Source organism: Mizuhopecten yessoensis, unplaced genomic scaffold (assembly GCF_002113885.1).
Source record: "Mizuhopecten yessoensis strain PY_sf001 unplaced genomic scaffold, ASM211388v2 scaffold2329, whole genome shotgun sequence".
In the NCBI taxonomy this organism is placed as follows: Eukaryota; Metazoa; Mollusca; class Bivalvia; order Pectinida; family Pectinidae; genus Mizuhopecten; species Mizuhopecten yessoensis.
In genome coordinates, this window is record NW_018404492.1 from 5,111,768 (window position 1) to 5,135,906 (window position 24,139).

General features: G+C 39.3%; 2 protein-coding genes across 2 annotated transcripts in view; both read left to right on the plus strand.

Moving 5' to 3' along the window:
- LOC110445649 (chondroitin sulfate proteoglycan 4-like) overlaps nucleotides 1–10,286 on the plus strand; it is a 19,161-nt gene extending 8,875 nt beyond the window's left edge. Inside the window, exon 3 of the mRNA XM_021490370.1 lies at nucleotides 6,267–10,286. Coding sequence (XP_021346045.1) covers nucleotides 6,267–8,806 — 2,540 coding nt within the window. The 3' untranslated portion in view covers nucleotides 8,807–10,286. The remainder of the gene's footprint in view (nucleotides 1–6,266) is intronic.
- Nucleotides 10,287–22,192: 11,906 nt separating this feature from the next.
- The window catches only part of LOC110445650 (stomatin-like protein 2, mitochondrial), a 17,268-nt gene continuing 15,321 nt past the window's right edge, over nucleotides 22,193–24,139 (plus strand). The window contains exon 1 of the mRNA XM_021490371.1: nucleotides 22,193–22,342. Within this exon, the coding sequence (XP_021346046.1) occupies nucleotides 22,316–22,342 (27 nt within the window). The 5' untranslated portion in view covers nucleotides 22,193–22,315. The remainder of the gene's footprint in view (nucleotides 22,343–24,139) is intronic.

Here is a 24,139-nt window from a genome sequence, read left to right on the forward strand (position 1 = left end):
CCCACCCCTCTGACCCCAACCCCCCAAAGCAAAGTAACACGTACACCTGCCTTCCTAAACAATGAAGCAGATCCTCACAAACAGGCCCTATCAAAACCAAAGGTTAGTTGCATACAAGTAAGTTACAACACACAAGCCCTCCTCAAAATAAAGTAGGATCTCACCCACTGGCCCTGCTCAGCACAAAAGTAAATCCACAATATAATACACAAGCCCGGTTTAACGCAATGATAGGTCATCAAACAGGGACCTCCTCAACATGATTATGTACATTTTGTTTTTACCACAAATACCCATGAGTTTATACCTCAATTTAAACTCAATGCAAACTTAAGTTCGTAAACAAAGGTCTCAAGCACAAACATGATAGAAGGTTCTCACATCTGTCCCTCCTCAACACAAGAACAAAAGTTTTCCCACACCAGTTAGTCTTCCCTTTCAGGCCCTCAACACCAAAGTTAATATGTAATTTCTCACTGGCCTCTATGCAATCTCAACACAAAAGTGATTTATTGCACACAGGTCCTCTTCAACAACAAAAAAGGTTCTCGTACAAATGGTTCATCATCAGTCCTGGGCCATGCATACCTACAAAATCCATGGGTTCCCCCCCCCCCCCCCCCCCCCCCCCCCCCCCCCCCNCACCTTTGGAATTTGTCATGACAAAATTATAGGCTCTTTACACAAAACCATTTGGATGATACAAGATGAAGAGAAATGTCTCTACATAAGGTTGAAGACAGCTCTCAGCTCTTGAAACAAGTTAGAATAAAGAAGTAGATTACTCGTGTGTTGTCTAATAGAGTTGGGATGTAAAGAGACGGTGCTGAAATGTAACAGACTTTACAGTGGGTATAGCTCCTCAGACTTTACAGTGAATGTAGCTCCTCAGACTTTACAGTGAGTGTAGCTCCTCAGACTTTACAGTGGGTGTAGCTCCTCAGACTTAACAGTGAGTGTAGCTCCTCAGACTTTACAGTGGGTGTAGCTCCTCAGACTTAATAGTGGGTGTAGCTCCTCAGACTTTACAGTGGGTGTAGCTCCTCAGACTTTACAGTGGGTGTAGCTCCGCAGACTTTACAGTGGGTGTAGCTCCGCAGACTTTACAATGGGTGTAGCTCCTCAGACTTTACAGTGGGTGTAACTCCGCAGACTTTACAGTGAGTGAAGCTCCTCAGACTTTACAGTGGGCGTAGGTCACCAGATTTTACAGTTGGTGGAGCTCCTCAGACTTTACAGTGTGTGTAGCTCCTCAGACTTTACAGTGGGAGTAGCTCCTCAGACTTTACAGTGAGGGTAGCTCCTCAGACTTTACAGTGAGTGGAGCTCCTCAGACTTTACAGTGGGTGTAGTTCCTCAGACTTTACAGTGGTTGTAGCTCCACATACTTTACAGTGGGTGTAGCTCCGCAGACTTTCCAGTGGGTGTAGCTCCTCAGACTTTATAGTGAGTGTAGCTCCTCAGACTTTACAGTGGTTGTAGCTCCACATACTTTACAGTGGGTGTAGCTCCTCACTCCTCAGACTTTACGGTGGGCGTTAGTCAACAAACTTTACAGTGGGTGTAGCTCCTCACTAATAGAGTTGGGAGGTAAAGAGACGGTGCTGAACTGTAACAGACTTTACAGTGGGTATAGCTCCGCAGACTTTACAGTGGGTGTAACTCCTCAGTCTTTACAGTGGGTGTAGTTCCTCAGACTTTACAGTGGTTGTAGCTCCGCAGACTTTACAGTGGTAGTAGCTCCTCAGACTTAACAGTGAGTGTAGCTTCTCAGACTTTCCAGTGGGTGTAGCTCCTCAGCCTTTACAGTGAGGGTAGCTCCTCAGACTTTACAGTGGGGGTAGCTCCTAAAACTTTACAGTGGGCGTAAGTCCACAGATTTTACAGTTGGTGGAGCTCCTCAGACTTTACGGTGGGTGTAACTCCTCAGACTTTACAGCGGGTGTAGCTCCTCAGACTTTACAGAGGGGGGAACTCCGCAGACTTTACAGTGAGTGAAGCTCCTCAGACTTTACAGTGGGCGTAACTCAACAGATTTTACAGTTGGTGGAGCTCCTCAGACTTTACGGTGGGTGTAGCTCATCAGACTTTACAGTGAGTGTAGCTCCTCCGTCTTTACAGTGGGTGTAGCTCCAAAGACTTTACTGTGGTACTAGCTCCTCAGACTTAACAGTGAGTGTAGCTTCTCAGACTTTCCAGTGGGTGTAGCTCCGCAGACTTTCCAGTGGGTGTAGCTCCTCAGACTTTGCAGTGGGTGTAGCTCCGCAGACTTTTCAGTGAGTGTAGCCCCTGAGACTTTACAGTGAGTGTAACTCCTCAGACTTTACAGTGTGTGTAGCTCCTCAGACTTTACAGTGGTTGTAGCTCCACATACTTTACAGTGGGTGTAGCTCCTCACTAATAGAGTTGGGATGTAAAGAGACGGTGCTGAAATGTAACAGACTTTACAGTGGGTATAGCTCCTCAGACTTTACAGTGAATGTAGCTCCTCAGCCTTTGCAGTGGGTGTAGCTCCTCAGATTTTACAGTGGGTGTAGCTCCTCAGACTTACTAGTGGGGGAAGCTAATCAGACTTTACAGTGGTTGTAGCTCCACATACTTTACAGTGGGTGTAGCTCCTCACTAATAGAGTTGGGAGGTAAAGAGACGGTGCTGAACTGTAACAGACTTTACAGTGGGTATAGCTCCTCAGACTTTACAGTGGGTGTTGCTCCGCAGACTTTACAGTGGGTGTAGCGCCTCAGACTTAATAGTGGGTGTAGCTCCTCAGACTTTACAGTGGGCGTGAGTCAACAGATTTTACACTTGGTGAAGCTCCTCAGACTTTACAGTGGGTGTAGCTCCTCAGACTTTACAGTGGGCGTAAGTCAACAGATTTTACAGTTGGTGGAGCTCCTCAGACTTTACAGTGGGTGTAGCTCCTAAGACTTTACAGTGAATGTAGCTCCTCAGACTTTGCAGTGGGTGTAGCTCCTCAGATTTTCCAGTGGGTGTAGCCCCTCAGACTTTACAGTGGGTGTTGCTCCTCAGATCTTACAATGGGTGTAGCTCCTCGGACTTTACAGTGGGTGTAGCTCCTCAGACTTTACAGTGGGCGTTAGTCAACAGACTTTACACTTGGTGTAGCTCCTTAGACTTTACATTGGGTGTAGCTCCTAAAACTTTACAGTGGGTGTAGGTCCTCAGACTTTACAATGGGTGTATGTCAACAGGCTTTACAATGGGTGTAAGTTAACATACTTTACAGTGGGTGTAGCTCCTCAGACTTTACAGTGGGTGTAGCCCTCAGATTTTACAGTTGGTGTAGCTCCTCAGACCTTTCAGTGCACCTGGGTGTAAGTCAACAGGCTTTACAGTGGCTGTAAGTCAACAGACTTTACAGTGGGTGTAGCTCCTCAAACTTTACAGTGGGTGTAGCTCTTCAGACTTTACAGTGGGTGTAGCTCCTCAGACTTACAGTGGGTGTAAGTCAACAGACTATACACTCGGTGTAGTTCCTCAGACTTTACAGTGGGTGAAGCCCCTCTGTAACAGGAAAGTGGACAGGCTTTACAGTGAGTGTAGCTCCTCAGACATTACAGTGGGTGTAGCTCCTAAGACTTTGCAGTTGGTGTAGCTCCTCAGACCTTTCAGTGCACGTGGGTGTAAGTCAACAGGCTTTACAGTGGGTGTAAGTCAACAGACTTTACAGTGGGTGTAGCTCCTCAGACTTTACAGTGGGCGTTAGTCAACAGACTATACACTCGGTGTAGCTCCTCAGACATTACAGTGGGTGTAGTTCCTCAGACTTTACAGTGGGTGTAGTTCCTCAGACTTTACAGTGGGTGTAGCCCCTCTGTAACAGGAAAGTCGACAGGCTTTACAGTGGGTGTAGCTCCTCAGACTTTACAGTGGGTGTAGTTCCTCAGACTTTACACTGGGTGTAGCCCCTCTGTAACAGGAAAGTCGGGGTGTAGCTCCTCAGACTTTACAGTGAGTGTAGTCAACAGGCTTTACAGTGGGTGTAAGTCAACAGGCTTTACAGTGGGTGTAGCTTTGCAGACTTTACAGTGGGTGTAAGTCAACAGGCTTTACAGTGGGTGTAAGTTGACAGGCTTTACAGTGGGAGTAAGTCAACAGGCTTTACAGTGGGGGTAAGTCAACAGACTTTACAGTGGGTGTAGGTCCTCAGACTTTACAGTGGGTGTAAGTCACCAGACTTTACAGTGGGTGTAGCTCCTCAGACTTTAACAGTGGGCGTTAGTCAACAAACTTTACAGTGGGGGTAGCTCCTCAGACTTTACAGTGGGAGTAAGTCAACAGACTTTACAGTGGGTGCAAGTCAACAGACTTTACAGTGGGTGTAAGTCAACAGGCTTTACAGTGGGTGTAAGTTGACAGGCTTTACAGTGGGTGTAAGTCAACAGACTTTACAGTGGGTGCAAGTCAACAGACTTTACAGTGGGTGTAGCTCCTCAGACTTTAACAGTGGGCGTTAGTCAACAAACTTTACAGTGGGTGTAGCTCCTCAGACTTTACAGTGGGTGTAAGTCAACAGACTATACAATCGGTGTAAGTCAACAAGCTTTACATTGGGTGTATGTCAACAGACTTTACAGTGGGTGTAGCTCCTCAGACTTTACAGTGGGCGTTAGTCAACAGACTTTACAGTGGGCGTTAGTCAACAGACTTTACAGTGGGTGTAAGTCAACAGGTTTTACAGTGGGTGTAGCTCCTCAGACTTTACAGTGGGTGTTAGTCAACAGACTGGACAGTGTGCTTTAGTCAACAGACTTTACAGTGGGTGTAAGTCAACAGGCTTTACAGTGGGTGTAGCTCCTCATACTTTACAGTGGGTGTTAGTCAACAGACTTTACAGTGGGCGTTAGTCAACAGACTTTACAGTGGGTGTAAGTCATCAGACTTTACAGTGGGTGTAAGTCAACAGACATTACAGCGGGTTTAGCTCCTCAGACTTTACAGTGGGTGTAAGTCAACAGACTTTACAATCGGTGTAAGTCAACAAGCTTTACATTGGGTGTATGTCAACAGACTTTACAGTGGGTGTAGCTCCTCAGACTTTACAGTGGGTGTAAGTCAACAGACTTTACAATCGGTGTAAGTCAACAGGCTTTACAGTGGGTGTAAGTCGACAGGCTTTACAGTGGGTGTAAGGCGACAGGATTTACAGTGGGTATAAGTCGACAGGCTTTACAAGTTTACAGTGGGTGACCGTGTAAGTCGACAGGCTTTACAAGTTTACAGTGGGTGACCGTGTAAGTCGACAGGCTTTACAGTGGGTGTTAGGCGACAGGCTTTACAGTGAGTGACCGTGTAAGTTGACAGGCTTTACAGTGGGTGTAAGTCAACAGGCTTTACAGTGGGGGTAGCTTCGCAGACTTTACAGTGGGTGTAGCTTTTCAGACTTTACAGTGGGTGTAAGTCGACAGGCTTTACAGTGATTGTAGCTTCGCAGACTTTACAATGGGTGTAGCTCCTCAGACTTTACAGTGGGTGTAAGTCGACAGGCTTTACAGTGGGTGTAAGTCGACAGGCTTTACACTGGGTGTAGCTTTTCAGACTTTACAGTGGGGGTAGCCCCTCTGTAACAGGAAAGTCAACAGGCTTTACATTGGGGGTAGCCCCTCTGTAACAGGAAAGTCGACAGGCTTTACAGTGGGTATAGCTCCTCAGGCTTTCCAGTAGGTGTAGCCCCTCTGTAAGCTTGAATGACAAGAATCAGCCTAGCAATTGGTCAGGTGATCATATCTGAAACCATTCTGATAGTTTACAGCGAGCACTCAATTTTATCATGACATGTTTACAGCGAGCACTCAATTTTATCATGACATGTTTACAGCGAGCATTCAATTTTATCATGACATATTCTAATGGTGCAGAGAAGAAATTTGTATTGAGAGTAAACTTTGAAGAGGTTCAGCAGTTTTTGTACAAACACATGTATACAAATTTACGTAAGAATTTCTAAGGGTCATACTTTCAAGAACACATATCCAAAATAAGTAGACGAGGCGATTCAGTGTCAGTCATCAATAGTTAAATGATTGTGTATTTAGTCTCAGAACCTAGTTTTAACATCATGATTACTAATCAAAAGAACAAACTCATTAATTTGGAGTTACAGTGAGATCGTTTGCTAAATAATCAATAACATTGTTTTAATGTTTGTTTTTTGTAATTATCCATTTCAATGTGTAATTCAAACTACAAACTTGCATGTTTATATGATGTGTGTGTAATAGAAGGTCTGAAACGCTTTGTTACAGGAGATTATATTGGTGGATTTAACTTCCATGTCAGTGATGGTGTCAATGGGAACAGTCGACCAAGAAGATTTGAAGTTCGTGCCCGAGCCCTCATGTTGGAACTAGTCAACAACCGGCAGCTCAACGTCTACCCTGGTCAGATTAAACAAATCACCAAAGATCACTTGTACACTCGCACAAATGACCCAAACCAGGAGCGACCCATCCTGTATAACCTGGCGTCAAGCCCACGTAAAGGACGCATGGTGACCATGTTCAAGGATCGTGCCGTGGAAGTACAGTCCTTCCAGCAGGAGGACATAAACAATGGTAACATCTTCTATGAACACACTGGTACAGTGTATGGCTGGTCACAGGTTGACCTGTTTTTCTTTGAGGTCTCCACTCTCTATGCAGACTCCCTTTCTGATGAGATGTTTGATATCAGTGTGTCATACCGACATCTGGCAGAAGGGGAGATAAGTGATCTCATTCAAGTCAGTGACGTTGCTGTAGGAGAAGGAGAGATGGTGGCGTTAAGTCGTGACAATCTTGATGTCTCCAGTTACTTACAGCAGCTCCAGCACGATGGTAGGCGGGCCTCTATTGAGTATGTCTTAGATACTCTCCCACGACATGGCACGCTAGAGATGGATGGTCAGTCACTCAGGATGGGCCAAATATTTCAACAAGAGAAAATTGACTCTGGAAAAATAACATACGATCATGATGATTCAGACACTTTACTAGACTCATTCACTGTGATACTGAACATACAAAATCTGGATGAGGAAGACCGTCAAACGGATGAGGAGATCAGATTGACGGTAAACATAACAATTGAGCCATTAAATGATGAGAGGTTTGAGGTGATAACACGTGAGCCGGAGATCAGTGTGGTGCAGGGCCTTCAGGCCTACATCACCAGTGATGACCTCAAGACTATAGACCCCGACACCCAGCCACAGGAAATAGTGTATGATGTCACTGCACCCCCTCAGAATGGATTCATCTCCTACATAGCCTCCGCAGACACACCCATCTCCAGATTTTCACAAAAGGATGTCGATGATAGGAAAATAATTTTCAGTCATGACGGCAGTGGTGGTAGTTCGAGCTTCCGGTTGCGAGTGTCAGATGGAGCTTTCCCAGCCATGTCAAAAGTGTTTGTTATTAATGTTATACCCATGACTTTAGACTTCGTCGGAAACAAGACGGCTTGGTTACTACAAGGACAAAGCCAGGTCAGGTTGGGTGCAGATGTGATCAACATTAGGACTAATGGTATGCGCAATAATTTAATGTTCAATGTTACAAAACAGCCCATGTATGGAGAGCTCTTTAAAGGGCAGACAATTTCTGTGTCTCAGTTTAGTCAGATGGATGTGGACAGTAGTGTGTTTGGCTACAGACAGCAGGATATGTCTTCGCACATGGACTACTTTATGTGTGATGTATTTTACCCCAACACCGCACTGTTGTTGCGGAGTCAGCGACTCACCGTCATGGTGCGACCTCTCGTCAGGCAGAGACCCCTGGTGGCCATCCCAGGAACCTTACCCAGAATCACACTCAATATTCTGGATGCCAGGGAGCTAGCTAATATAACTAACAGTAATCCTCACTATGAAGTGATTGATGCTCCACGATTTGGGAAACTATTGTATCACATGCGGAGTAAGCGTGACACAAGTGATAGTGGACTGTTCTCCCCAATAGACAGTTTTACACATGAGGATGTGGCGTCAGAGAGAGTAATGTACCAGCCGGACAGTGGTGCAGGCACCAGCTGGGACCAGGACAGCTTCACTTTCCTTCTGACCGCCCCAGGTGTCCAGCCAGCGAAGGGCACGTTCCATATAGGTGTAAACCCCAATAAAGGGAAGGTTCCTTTGTCTGGGAGTGTTACTGTGACCCCACGTAGTCCTCACATGGACAATGACACTGACGGTGGAGTCACACCCAAACAGCTGGAGGTGGTCAGTCCTAATGTCAGTAGTGATTTCGTGATTGTTATAGCCATACTTATCCCACTTTTAGTGCTTATAGTGATTGTTACAGTTATTGTGTTTATTCTGTGGAGAAAACGACATGAAGGAGATTACTTACCTGGGGCTCAGAAATACCTGCGGCCGTACAATACCGGGTCAATGCATCAAATAGACCAGCCCCATGTGCATATAGCTCCTCAGTCTCCGTTGGCTGAGGACCAAACCAGACCCACACAGAGCTATTACAACGTCCCTGTTGGGAATGGTGCACAATCTGGAGACCACACCTACAATGGGTACAGTCATTCAGAGTTATCTCCCAACGACTGGGAGTTGCAAGCACCATTGTTAGACTCCAGTAGAACTGAGGTTAGCCCCACAGTGCCCGAGTGTAAGGTGACCCCTCTGGGCCACGAGGATGTGGACGAGAATTTATCTCTCGCTCCAAGTGCAACAGACAAGTCAACCACCAGCCTGGACCTATACAACTGGTCTCTATCAGACCCGGAGTTTATACAGCACTGTCGTACAACCACACCCGTCCTCAGGGAGAACCAGTACTGGGTCTAGGTGTAACCTGCCATTACATTACAGGGCTGATGAATTAAACCTTCATGTTCAATTTTCTTGATATTAATATTAAATAGGAATGTGTATTTTATACATTTATGTGTAATTTTTAAAAAATTGGGTATTTCTCAAAATGAATCTTAAAATCATAATTGATGTTACCGGTATGTAAAAGTATAACTCATGCCGTAAATTTAATCTAAATGCCATAACAATATTTACCATGATTTTTATACTTTGGTCAATATGTTTACATATCCAAATTAATGAGATATGGAAATGGTGTTTTCCGATATGCTGCCCCATTTTTCATGGTATTTGTATCCACACATAAGTGTATAATATATATACAGACCTACTTACAGCATATTGCCTGCAGTCTGAAAATGGTTTCTGTTCGAAGAAACTTGGTACTGTAGTGTATATGATGATTATTATAATTAGGTACTAAGATTTCACCCTAAATACCCTCTCACACTACTTTGTATGTATACAGCATGACTTACTGACATCTACTGAACATTTTACGTGCAGTATGTAAATGGTACTGTCTGAATCATTTGGTATACTTATATATTACCAGTCTTGTATATATACATGTATAGTATGTACTTACACTGTTAAGACGCGACATTTTTGTCTGTTGATCATTATGACATGTAAGGCTTATCCGTTTATGATAGCGTTGTATGCACCCTCCAGTTAAACCATTTAAAGGGTTCCTTTAATTTACTCTTCACAACTATTGTAGTCTTGTAGAAAATTTCTCAAGATTTTGTGTACACTTTGTAGAAGTGGAACTAATAATGAGAGGAATCTAAGTTGTGGTACAGTATAAAAATACAGGAATGTTGGATTCTTTGTTGACCCTAACTGATATTAATCGTGTAACTCTTACTGTGATTTTTCCATATCTTTGTCTTTGTTTTGATGAGATTCTTTAATATTTTTCATGTTTTGAAACATAGCATATTTGGCTTTTTGGATGCGAGATACAGGCACTTGTATAAATGATTATGCTAGTCACTAAGTTAGTATAGAATTATCTGATTATGTTAATGTATATATGCCTATTGGTGTTAACAGCTTATTAAAATTAGTCGCTACATGGAAACCACCACGAATGAATTGATTGATCTAAACCTTTGATTTATTACAATTTTATTTTTACACATTTGTGTTCGCACTGTCTGTGTTGAATTTTGAGATTCAAGATTGTTGGATATCTAATACCATGTATTGGGTTATTTTCGTTGTTGAGTTCATCACAAAATTTATCCACAATTAATATGTTAGAAGTTTCTGCGGTTGTTAAGGTAGCAATATATAAACATCATCAGTTTTGTAGGTTAACGTGCGTAACTACTGGTCCATCAGCTTTTGTCAGTTAACGGGCGTAACTACATACTGGTCCATCAGACTTTGTCCGTTAACTGGCGTAACTACTGGTCCATCAGCTTTTGTCCGTTAACGGGCGTAACTACTGGTTGTCCGTTAACGGGCGTAACTACTGGTCCATCAGACTTTGTCCGTTAACGGGCGTAACTACTGATCCATCAGACTTTGTCCGTTAACGGGCGTAACTACTGGTCCATCAGACTTTGTCCGTTAACGGGCGTAACTACTGATCCATCAGACTTTGTCCGTTAACGGGCGTAACTACTGGTCCATCAGACTTTGTCCGTTAACGGGCGTAACTACTGGTCCATCAGACTTTGTCCGTTAACGGGCGTAACTACTGGTCCATCAGACTTTGTCCGTTAACGGGCGTAACTACTGGTCCATCAGACTTTGTCCGTTAACGGGCGTAACTACTGGTCCATCAGACTTTGTCCGTTAACGGGCGTAACTACTGGTCCATCAGACTTTGTCCGTTAACCGGCTTAACTACTGGTCCATCAGACTTTGTCCGTTAACCGGCTTAACTACTGGTCCATCAGACTTTGTCCGTTAACGGGCGTAACTAATGATCCATCAGACTTTGTCCGTTAACGGGCGTAACTACTGGTCCATCAGACTTTGTCCGTTAACGGGCGTAACTACTGGTCCATCAGACTTTGTCCGTTAACGGGCGTAACTACTGGTCCATCAGACTTTGTCCGTTAACCGGCTTAACTACTGGTCCATCAGACTTTGTCCGTTAACGGGCGTAACTACTGGTCCATCAGCCTTTGTCCGTTAACGGGCGTAACTAATGGTCCATCAGCCTTTGTCCGTTTGATACACACATGCATGTACACCCACAAATGATCAGGCTATCTGGGAAACGGAAGTTCGATTATTATGAAGTTTATGTTTTGTGGGTGTGTTTTTCAGGAATTTAAAAATCAATTAACTTCATTTTGAACTGTCAAATTCGGAAAAGTGACCTGTTATAAGGTATTACATAAAACTGTTTGTGACTTGTGTTGAATTTGTAAATTCTTCGTACAACAGATATAAAAATGTTACTGTAAGATACACTGAATACAGTACTGTAGAATCCCGCTTTTAACCAAATTACCCTGTTTTACCGTAGATTTAGAATCTGACTTCCAACTTGATCTGGTACCACTATCATAGCATTGTCTATAAAACCCTTGCTTTGCATTTAATTAAAAAACTTCAAATAAGTGGTTTTCTTTGAATAATGTATTTGTTGAATAAGTGTGTTTATATTCTATTCTCAACTTTATTGTAAAGATCTGAAATCCATTGTTTACTTTTATATTGATGTCAACTCTGAAATCTCAAATGAGGGAGGTCTCCCTCTTTTCACATCGAAGATGAGGGTGAAATCGCATGGAACACGCCTGTAGCACTATTTATTGCTTGATCTATTTCACCTTATTTATGCATCAAAATGACTCCAGAAAGCTTAAATATTACCTTTACACAGATGCTAAAGGCTATTCCATCCCCTCTTACAACTTGGGAGATCATTTGACCTGAAAATTGGGATTTTTAGTGTGTCAGCTTTAATTTGAAGGAAGGAAATTTTGTCATAAATTAAGCTGGCTTGAGGGAGTCTTCCTATTAACAAGGGAGGTTGTCAGCTTATTTTTTTTAATGAGTGTGTATATTGTCAGTTAGAGTGAACGTAAAAATACTTGGAAGTGTATAACTGGAAAACGGCCTTCTGATAGAATTATAAACCGAGGTAGGAAGCTGGATAAATGGCCTTCTGAGAGAAATATAAACCTAGGTAGGAAGCTGGATAAATGGCCTTCTGAGAGAAATATAAACCTAGGTAGGAAGCTGGATAAATGGCCTTCTGAAAGAACTATAGGTGTAAGATTGGGAGTATTTCGAAACCTTGTTTGCCTTCAAGTTGGTAATTATAATGTTCAGTGTAGGGGAATACATATTATAATACTGTATGTAACGGAATTTTGGTAAATAGGAAATAGCATATGAAATCCTTGATGAGGAGGGTACATTGTTTTTCCACTCAAATTGATACCTATATGTATGTTTTAACAAATACTGCTTATAACAAACTCCTACTTCTGGTTGGTACCCTCACTTCCCAGAGCTTTATTATAAAGGTGCTTTACGGAGGAAGAAACTGCATGAGATTCAGGTGAAGTCGTGTAGTAGTCCAGTAGATGCACAATTTGGAAATATATAGATAGCTCGGAAAAAAATAACAAGTCTGGTAATAATGTTTCCCGTTTTGTTTTGTTTTATGTTAATTTGCCTTCTGTAAGTATTTGTCCTATGTTTTAAATGTGATTTGTTTTTTCATATGGTTCTCAGGAAGAGATTTTCACACTCTAATGTGTCGTTAGAGAAGTTTTTAACATGTTAATTGAGGGTCAGTAAATAATGTGGTACATGTAATGGTTTGGCTAATAATTTTACTCATTTTAGAATAGGTGTACTCTCTGAATGAGGTAACTCGGATACAAAAAAATGTTTCTCGCAATTATTTTTCTAAATATTTGATGTTTTATTCCTTGTTTTATTTATCTTCAATAAAAATGTTTTTTTTATATTGTCACAAAAAAACAATATACAAAAAGTTATTTTTTGGGGGGATTAAACACTAAATAAGCAGATAACTCTTGAATTTTGTTTTCACTTTTTTTGAATTTCATTTATTTACTACAGTTTATAAGCTTACAACTTCAATTTTTTTTAAATATTCAATCATGTTCATGGAATTCTCTGATTTTGTATTTTTTTATCGTACTTGTTTTAAACATGAAAATTTGACAGTTAAATAAATTAAGTTAATGATTAGTTGGAAGTTTACCTGGTAAATTAATTACAGAAAACATAATTTTTGGATTGTTTTACACTTTGTGCATGTTTTATAAGGTACTGTATGTACAAAGAATATTAAAGAGAAAAACACTTACCATAATGGTACATATTATGGTTATAAATGAAAGAAATTTGCAAAAGCTATATTTTGGAAATGTGAAGGCTTGATTAATTTTTCATCAAATTTTGCAGTACAAATATATATGGAAGCAATCAATTTTCCAGTTCCCTATGTATTCAGTGAATTTTTCTTTAAAGCTGAACTCTTGATACAAATGCTTTTAGAAGAAGAAACGTTTTATCTCAGGAATGTAGACACAAACCCTGTTTATAAGAGAGGTTTATAAATAAGACAATATATTGTCGTAGTTGTATAATAGATCGTAATAATTGATAATAAATGACAGCCGTTGTGAAACTTCATTGTGTGAACACAGTATGGAACCTGGGTGTTGAGTGTTGTTATAATTGACACACTGTTTAAGTATTATCAACAAAACTAGTAGGTGTAGGTTGTAATACATTTCATCAATTGACAAAACATATTTTAAAGGAAATAATAATTTGTAGGGAAAATCTGTGTTAGTATCTTGAATATTTGACTACCGATTTTCATCAAATCAATAATAATTAAATGAATTTTGTCTTATAAGGACTAAGTATATAGTTTGGGCTTTTTTGGTCCCCAAATTTATCTAATTTTAAAACCTATAAATAAATTTTCAAATAACTACTGTTTCTTAAATTTTATATACACCCCATTACTTTTATGAAAGGATTTAATTGTAGTTGTCATTGAAACGAGTTCAGATAAGTAGGGGGGAAGTATTTAATTAAAAAAAAAATGGTTTGAAAGTTCCATTAAAAGTTTTTTGCTTTTAATTAGTGATCATATGTTCAGTTGTTTACTTCTGTTAAAGGTTGGAACGTTGGTTTTGTTTCTGTACGTCATTAAGTGGGTTAATTTGTAACAGAGTGTCGGACTATTGTAGTATTTTACATGTTTACCACTTGGTAAAGATACATAAATCTGCGTAGAATATTTATGTCCCGAAACGAAGTAGGAAGGACACAATGTTTTTACAACATTTAATCGCTTGTTCTTATTATTACCATTTATTACATTATATTTAATATGCGTATTGGTGCATTTATTTTGTTACTTTGTTTTTCTCTGTTAATATGAATCTGTTGTAAGCTGCTTTTGAGAGGCACATTACATTTTCCCCCCACACCTTTTTTTTTTTTTTTTTGCAACATGAAACTTAACTTAGTACCAATAAAAAGGCCAGTATTGATACACAATAGCTCATTATTATAATGAGAAAAAACGAGATAATTATTTCAGACCTCAAGTTTAAGTAAATTCTAAGTAAAACAAGATTGATAAAGGATACAAGGTTCATCTGAGACATATATATACAGGCAGGTGATCTGGATGTACAAGATTATGACGTTTTGAATGAAATGTGTGATAACTGTGATCGACCGGTTTTATAGCAAAATGGAGACATTCTGAATTACACCAATTGTGATTTGATTTATATGCCTTTTCACCGTGATATAAGACAAATATGCAGTCTGGCTAGTAGATGAGTGTTATTTATGTAATATTGGATACAATAGGAACTAAAAAGATCAATACAGGAATCTCCGAACATTTAAATAGACGTAAAAGTTTCACAAATTTATTTTATACCTGTGATAGGTAGAAATTTAAATGACTGCCATATTTTCTGAGGGACTGGTTTAGTTATGTCAACCAAATATATATTACAGCATTCCAAATGTAATCAGTGCAGAAATGCTGCTGTTTATTCCATGGTATTCCATATCTGCCCTGGAACAGATGTACATACTTAATTATAGTTAAGTAGCTTGTTTAGAGGCCAATTAAAATTCTACGCAATGGTTATGGCTTTAGGTAATATGTTGTGTCAACATTTTTTATGCTGTTTTTAACCCAGCTGATTTGTCAACCCAAGTCATAGAATAGATAGATTTTCTATAATCTTTCCTTTTGCTTGCATAAAAGGATTGGCCACTGGTCTGTGAGTATATATATGTCCTAAACATGAGGCCACAGTCATGTGACATTTAATCGGGCCTCTGACTGTCTAGGTCATGTGACATTGAATTGGACCTCAGTCTGTCAAGGTCATCTGACATTTAATGAGGCCTCTGACTGTCTAGGTCATGTGACATCGAATGAGGCCTCAACCTGTCGAGTTCATTTGACACCGAATGGGGCCTCAACCTGTCTAGGTCACATGACACCGAACGGGGCGGCCTCAACCTGTCTAGGTCATGTGACATCTAATGAGGCCTCAGCCTTTCTAGATCATGTGAAATTGAATTCGGCCTCAGGCTGTCAAGGTCATGTTGCATAATGGAGCCTCAGCCAATCAAGAATAAGTGGCAACGAATGTGATGATCATGTGTCATGGAATTGGGCCTAACTCATGATCAGCCTGTGGAGGTCGTGTGACACTGGATGTGACATTATCCTGTCATGTGACAATTGGTGCATTGTTGGTGGTGCTGCTATAGTTGATGTTAAATGTATGTGGGCCAAATGCTTTATGATGTTGGAATATGGAGGTATCTTTGGCCTAAAGTTGAGAAATCGACATGTCTGTACAATTCATTGTCTGGTAATGTTGACAGACATTGCCAGAAATGGTTTGGGGATGAGTTAAGGTAGAGCTTGCCCATGTTTGAATGATGTGAGAATTATGTGTAAATCTAAAGGGCTAACCTGTATTTTTTGTTCCCCTAGACTTGCTAAAATAGGTAGTGATCTGTGTTAAAAACCATGTCCGTGTATTGTAAAATACTTGTATTCTTTCATCTGTGTGATTATAATAACTCATATTTATGGTCAAGTTTTGATAGCTGTTTATAGTACTAATGTGACTAAGGTGATGGAGAGTCCATTGATATAGTCATGTGTTTTTGTAAAATTGTGCCAAAATTTCTTTTTTGCAAGCTTTAAGTTTGACTTAAAAATATACTCTTAAATGAAAATGTAACCGACTTATTCATATCTCAGTATCCTAACACAAGTTCTCTTTTATTTGTTATATTTGGAGTTACAATTGATGATATGAATTCGGCATTGGAACTTTCAATGGCTTTAAATGCTTTGGTGACCTTCATGTCTAGGTCAGAGGGAGCATGTTTGGTCTAAATGACTAATTGTACATACATGTTTAAGTTAAGCCACCAAAGTCCAGTACTTAAATTAACAAAGTAACGATAGAGAAGTACTTGTGTTACGGTTAGATGGATTTTTTCGTCTATTGAACCTGATGCATTATCTTGATATGTTTTGATTTTATGATGAAAAAGTTTGATTTGTAAATGTGTGTGCAATATTGAAGGTGGAAAATGGCTGGAGACAGCATATTACAATATTTGAATGTGAAGAATATTTGAGCTATAAGGCAAATCAGTTGTAATTGCATGTATAAATAATCAACTGCTTTAATTATACCACGATAAACAGACAGTGGATTGAAACCTCTGTCAACTCCAGGCTTCTGTAAGCCCTTAATTATGTGTTGAAGAGCATTTTCACCGCCTTCTCTGTTAAGCTACGTCAATATGACGAAATTCATTACATCATATAATTTGAAATTACAATTTGCTTATTCATTCAACAAACATTTTTACATGATATGCTTTTTCAAAACCAGTTCTTATCAGTACATGGGTGTGACCACCCGTATTTATACATCTGAGAGATCTGTATAGCTATCAGGGTATTGTAGCCAGATGTTGTAGCTTGTGTTAGATGTGGACACCTGATAAACATGAGGACTCCATTAAAATGAATGTTTCCTAATGGAACGAGCTCAATGAATGTAGTGTTCAGCGTGAAATATACTTTATCTGAACATCAAATGTTAGTAAGACACTGAAATGGAGCTAGAAGTTAACCGTATGTTTATATGTGAAAAGTGAATATATATGTTTTCAACGTCTTGAATTGACGGCTACATTTTCATTAGTTGAATTTATTTGAGAAAATGTATTATGTTGTTGGAATCAACTCCTCCTCCAATGATGTATTCTGTTCAGGATGTGTGACCAATTTACTAACTTCATGACTTGTAAACATATATCTTGTTGATTACAGATGAACAATGTATATAGTTATATGTGAACATTATACGTAAACATATATCTTGTTGATTACAGATGAACAATGTATATAGTTATATGTGAACATTATACCTACCACACATTACTTGTAAACCTAACATCATTTTGAGTGAACATTTTACCTGGTTGGCTGTAGTACAATGCTACTATTCAGCACTAACTGCAGTGTATACGTACCTACTAGTCAGTTTGAGTTACAATGTATCTGTCAACTCTGGTTACAAGGTTATTGATCAACGCCAGTTACAATGTATCTGTCAGTGCTGGTTACAGTGTGACTGATCAACGCCAGTTACAATGTATATGACAGTGCTGGTTACAGTGTGACTGATCAACGCCAGTTACAATGTCTCTGTCAGTGCTGGTTACAGGGTTACTGATCAACGTCAGATACAATGTATCTTTCGTTATAGTTGGTCTAGTTTTAATATATCTTGGTAACACTAGTTACAGTGTGTCTATTTAATGCTAGTTACAATGTATCTGTCGGTGCTGGTTACAGTGTTTCTGATCAACGCCAGTTACAATGGATCTGTTAGTGCTGGTTACAGTGTGACTGATCAACGCCAGTTACAATGGATCTGTTAGTGCTGGTTACAGTGTGACTGATCAACGCCAGTTACAATGGATCTGTTAGTGCTGGTTACAGTGTTTCTGATCAACGCCAGTTACAATGTATATGACAGTGCTGGTTACAGTGGTACTGGTCAACGCCAGTTACAATGGATCTGTTAGTGCTGGTTACAGTGTTTCTGATCAACGCCAGTTACAATGGATCTGTTAGTGCTGGTTACAGTGTTTCTGATCAACGCCAGTTACAATGGATCTGTTAGTGCTGGTTACAGTGTGACTGATCAACGCCAGTTACAATGTATCTGTCAGTGCTGGTTACAGTGTTACTGATCAACGTCAGTTACAATGTATCTTTCGTTATAGTTGGTCTAGTTTTAATATATCTTGTTAACACTAGTTACAGTGTGTCTATTCAATGCTAGTTACAATGTATCTAGTCAATGCTATTTACATATATCTATTCAATACTAGTAACAGTACCATATTTGATGGTAGTAACAATTAAATGTTTTTTTATTGAAAACTAGACAATATAAGTTGTCTACACCAAATATAATGTAACAAGTGCAGGTCAACACTAGTTACGATGTAATTAAATGTTGGCAAAACTAGTTAAATGTAACTACTACATGTTGTAAAAAAACAATCATGATGTAACTGATTTACACTAGTACATATATTTGGATAATGTAACTCATTAACAAGTTCTAAACTAAGACAATTAACAGTACATTAGAAAAATGTAACACTAAGGACGGTGTAACTGGGCAAAATAGGACAGTGTAAGTAACCTACACTAGGATAGTGAACTAGGCAACTTTAGGATAGTGTAACTAGGCAACACTAGGATGGTGTACCTAGGCAACACTAGGACAGTGTAACTAGGCAACGCTAGGACAGTGTAACTAGGCAACATTAGGATAGTGTAACTAGGCAACACTACAATAGAGTAAGTAGGCAATACTAGGACAGTGAAACTAGGCAACACTAGGACAGTGTAACTAGGCAACACTAGGATAGTGTTACCAGGCAACACTAGGACAGTGTAACTAGGCAGCATTAGGACAATATAACCAGTGTAACTAGGCAACACTAGGACAGTGTAACTAGTGAACAATAGTACAGTGTAACTGGCAACACAGGGAAAATGTATGCACTCATTTACCACCGCATGTATATGTATTGGGCTTTCATGTCAACCACTTGTACTTTGTTCTAAACAATAAATGCAAACCTGAAATACAATACACTGTGTTTTTGTTCTTACATCTTTCAAAACTTTTTGATCAAATTTTGCAATGTATTATACATCTTTATATTATATAGCATTCTAAATCCATTTGCAAAAAGAGATGTTTGTCAATAATTAAAATTTGAGTGGTGATACGGCGACACAGATATGCCTTTCATTTGATTTTCAGCTCACCTGGACCCAAGGGCCAAGTGAGCTTATGGCATGGTGCAGCGTCCGTTGTCTGTCGTCCGGCGTCAATGTTTTACTTTAAACAACTTCTTCTTATTATAACCGCAAGGCCTGGGGTGGTGATATTTGGCCAGAAGCAAACTGGGATGAAGGGCTACCAAGTTTGTTAAAATAACTGACCTTCACCTATATTCAAGGTCACAGGGGTCAAATATGTTAAAAACTTTAAACAACTTCTGAATAACTGAAATGCCCAGGGTGATGTTATTTGGCAAGTAGCATGCTGAGATGAAGGGCTACCAAGTTTGTTCAAATAAATGACCTTCACCGATATTCAAGGTCACTGGGGTCAGATGTCTTAAAATCTTCAAACGACTTCTCAATAACCAAAAGGCCCAGGGTACTGATATTGAGTCTGTAGCATGCTGGAATGAAGGGCTACCAAGTTTGTTAAAATGAATGACCTTGACCCACTTTCAAGGTCACTGGGGTAAGATGTCTTAAAATCTTCAAATGACTTCTCCTCAATAACCAAAAGGCCCAGTGAACTGATATTGGGCCTGTAGTATGCTGGGATAAAGGGCTACCAATTTTGTTCAAATGAATTACCTTGACCAACTTTCAAGGTCACAGGGGTCAAATGTCTTTAAATCTTCAAACCACTTCTTCTCAATAACCAAAAGGCCCAGGGAACTGAAATTGGGCCTGTAGCATGCTGGGATGAAGAGCTACGAAGTTTGTTCAAATGAATGACCTTGACCCACTTTCAAGCTAATGTCCTTGTTCGACATTCAAGGTCACGGGTGTCGTATGTTTAAATCGTTTAATAGGTTCTTATGAATCAAATACTGATATTCTGCTTGTAGCTGTATTTTAGTCCACTTTTAATATTGCAAGAGTGAGATTAATACCAGGTGAGCGATGCAGGCCCATTGGGCCTCTTGTTTCTTTTCCTGTGGTATAATATGGTACAATATTTAAACATCAAATTTATAGGACGGGTCTCTACGATATGATTTGGTTCCAAATCATGGTATGTAATAACTGTTGCATCAATTTCTAGCTTGCCTGGTCCAAAGGACTGCTGGGCTGATGCCTTGGCGTACCATCTGTTGTCCATCAGAAACGGATCTAGCCCGACCCCTGGAAACTTACTCCATGGATCATAATTTACCCCAGCCACTATACTGTTAAACTGTATATCTGTTACAAAAAAACCACTTCAACCTTTAAAGTGTTCTTGGGACCTAGCAACCGATTGTTGTATAAAAAAGGAGTGTTGCTCCCCTTGGGGCTCTGAAGGGCAATGCCCTAAAGGGGATAATTTGGGTGTTTAAGTCTTACCGGGTAATTGTGATCCTGACAAGTTTTCTTATATTAACCAAATATGTTATGATGCAACTTTAGACCATTTAGGAATCAAATAATATATCAAGGAAGGATTTTATCCCTCTAAGTACTGAGAAGCCCAAATTGGACTATATTGCAATAAATTTGTATATATTTTCAAGTGAATGATACAGGCCATCCAGACCTCTTGTTTTATTTACAGATTAATATCTTGTTTTATCAATACTTCTGATGGAACAAGTTGATCTCTTTTACCTTACTGTGACTTTGATACCTGATGCTACTTCATAATTGTAATGCAATGAGGCAGTAGGCTCTTGCACTTTTTAATCCTGTTTGGTGATGTCACCATTCCAATTTATAATGATGTATCACTAAAAAGGATTGAAAATATCTATTTAGAATGAAATTGTTATCTTTATGAATTAACTATAGTAAAGTGGTATTATCAGTTTAACATCGATTCAAATAGGTGATATATCAGAAATTCAAATTTTGAATAGGTGATATATCACTTATTGAATGACCGATATCACATTACCTGTTACATGAGTGATGTCACTTATTGATTGAGTGAATTACCTATTGAATTGGTGACCATTGCCTATTGAATGCATGAAATCACCTGCTGAATGAGTAATAGCACCTGTTGATTGAGTTATATCACCTAATGAGAGTGATTTCACTTATTAAAGGATTTATCACTTATAGAATTATTATCACCTGTGGAATGAGTGATATAACCTATTCAATGAGTGACATCGAGTAACATCAAAGATCCATAATGATGTAGAGTCATAAATTCATCTTACAAAGATAAGGTGAACCACAGGGGCACGTTACAAATGTCTGAAATACACACATATTCTTTATTTATATGGGTTACAACACACATACATGTGACCCTGGATGATATCAGTATAGCATATGTGTGTATTTCAGACATTTGTAACGTGCCCCTGTGGGTGAACAGAAGGGTTATGATATTCAGCCCATTTTAATCAATTTGACCTTGACCCCCGAGTGACTTAATTCATCGTAGGTTACAGATGAGCATTTGGGAAAATATTAATTGGTAAGAGTCCAACAACAAAGTTTGAGAACGAAAATGACCTTGACCTACTCTCAAGGTTACAGGGGTAAAAAGTGTCAAATACTTAAAACTACTTCTTCTGAATAACTGAAAGGTATACATAGAATCTTAATATTTGGCTGGTTAGCTTAATGTTGGTACACAATGTATGAGCCCAACAAAGTTTGAGAACGAAAATGACATTGACCTAATATCAAGGTCACATGGGTCAAACACTTGAAACGACTTTTTTGAAGAACTGAAAGGTACATAATCTTCATATTTGGCTGGTGGATTTTTGGTATGAAGCCTGACAAACTGTTGTAAATAAATTCTAAAATTTATATAAAATATGTTCATGTCTAACCATTTTAAATTGTTATTAATTTATTCTATGTTTAAATTCATAAATAGATAGAATTGATCAGTCTTGTCTTATTCATCGCTATGTCGTATTTTGCAAATGTAAGAGTTATAGTGTGACCGCACTCGCGCGATCATTTTCGTTTTCTATTTGGTTTAGTCTCGTTCAACCAGACGCTTTATCACTCGGCGTAGCTTGCGCCGAAAAGAGTCAGGTTGAACGAGACTAGTTTCCATTCTGCACATGGATTCTTGACTTGTGTAACACCGGTTGAGGTTACATCAGGCTGTCAACGAGCTGCACTAATCGAAGATGCATCGCATACCAAATAGCGGATTGGTAAACTGATTGTTTTAAATTAGTAACATCACTGTACCCAAATGGGGACACTTTACATTCCAATGTTTGCCCTTTCGGCTGCCAGGTGAAACAGTTGTTTTAGATATCGAGGATATATGGCAGATGTCGTGTTTACTTCTATCTATAGATATGTTCTATTTATCTATCTCTCTATCTATATGTTATACTCCACAGAGACCAAAATGGCTTTAATGTAGAGGGGGTTGAGTACGCATGCTATACCACAGGAGCCTGAAGTTCTGTCAATAATGAATAATAATACAGGTCCAGTACACTCTGCCGATTGAGCTATATAGCTGTAAAGTACCTATAATAGCTCTATTGACCTATCTGAAATAGGTCTTTTGAGCTATTTTCAAGTGATTTTCTTTTTTAAGGAAAACGAAACAAAGTCGCTTTTAAAAGAAGATTGTATCATTAGGCTGATAACAAAAGACATTAAATATAAGTATTCTTTTTAAAAAATAATGATGTAAAAAAATCTTTGTAGTCAACATTACCATAAACCTTTTTGTTTTATGCGACTTTGCTTTAATTTAATGAAATTTGAAATCTGAGAAAATATAGCTCAATACAGCTATAATTTATAGGTGTATATAGCTATATAGGTCTTTATAGCTATATAGCTCAATCGGCAGAGTGTACTGTACCTGTAATAGCATAGTAATACAAAAAAAATACCTCTAATATGCTATTTTTTAAGCATATTAGAGGTATTTTTTTTGTATTACTATTATTATTCATTATTGACAGAACTTCAGGCTCCTGTGGCTATACTTAGTTTCGTTAAATCCCAGTTGGTAGGGATTGATGCTTTAAATGCATCTATTCCTTGCGCCCCAACTGTGATGTCGTCCAGGTGGTTCCAATCTGTGGCTGTTCGCACAAAGAGTAAGTTTCTGTATTGTTCCGTGTTGCTGTTGGGTATTATGACTGCTCTGTTATTGTTCCTGATTGAATTTGGAATTGGCCTTGATGTCTCGCAGTCCTGGAATATACGCCGTCATGTTTTCCTTTTTTCACGTTGGAAATTAATAAAGTCTTTGCTAGGCATTGATGGAATTTGCTCCTCTACTTATTTTATAATAGAATGTTAGTCTCAGTTGTTTTCGTCTTGATGCTAGTGGTGGAAGTTGTAGCTCCTTGAGTAGTTTGGTCATGACTCCCTCTTCCCTTGTTCTGTAATCCTTCTGGATGAAACACGCCCCTCTCCGTTGGATGCTTTCCAATTTGTTAATGTTCGTCTTTATGTACGGGTCCCAGATTATTGCTCCGTATTCTAAGATGGATCTGACAAGAGCAATGTATGCAGTCTTTCTACATTCTCTGGGACAGTGTTGTAGGAAGCCTAAGGTAGAACTGGCCTTTTTAGGTCACCTGAGCTTTACTCAAGTGACCTATTCCAATCACTTTCCGTCCGGCGCCGTCCGTTGTCCGCCGTGCGTAAACTTTTTACATTATCAACTTCTTCTCTAGAACCAGTGGATGGATTTTTTTCAAACTTGGTCAGAATCATCCTTGGTAGATGAGGCTACCAAATTGTAAAATTGGGATTCCTACCCCAACCCTAGGGGCCAGGGCGGGGCCCAAAGGGAAATTTAACCAATTTTTCAAAAATCTTCTTCCCCAGACTCAGAGTCCTATACTACAGTCATTTTCTCTGCATGGATGGAAATATCATCAGGGGCTTTATTTAAATTGTAAATTTCAGGACCCCCGAGCTATCCGTTCTCCCTTGGGGAGGGGGTAAAGTTTACTATAGTTTATATAGGGAAA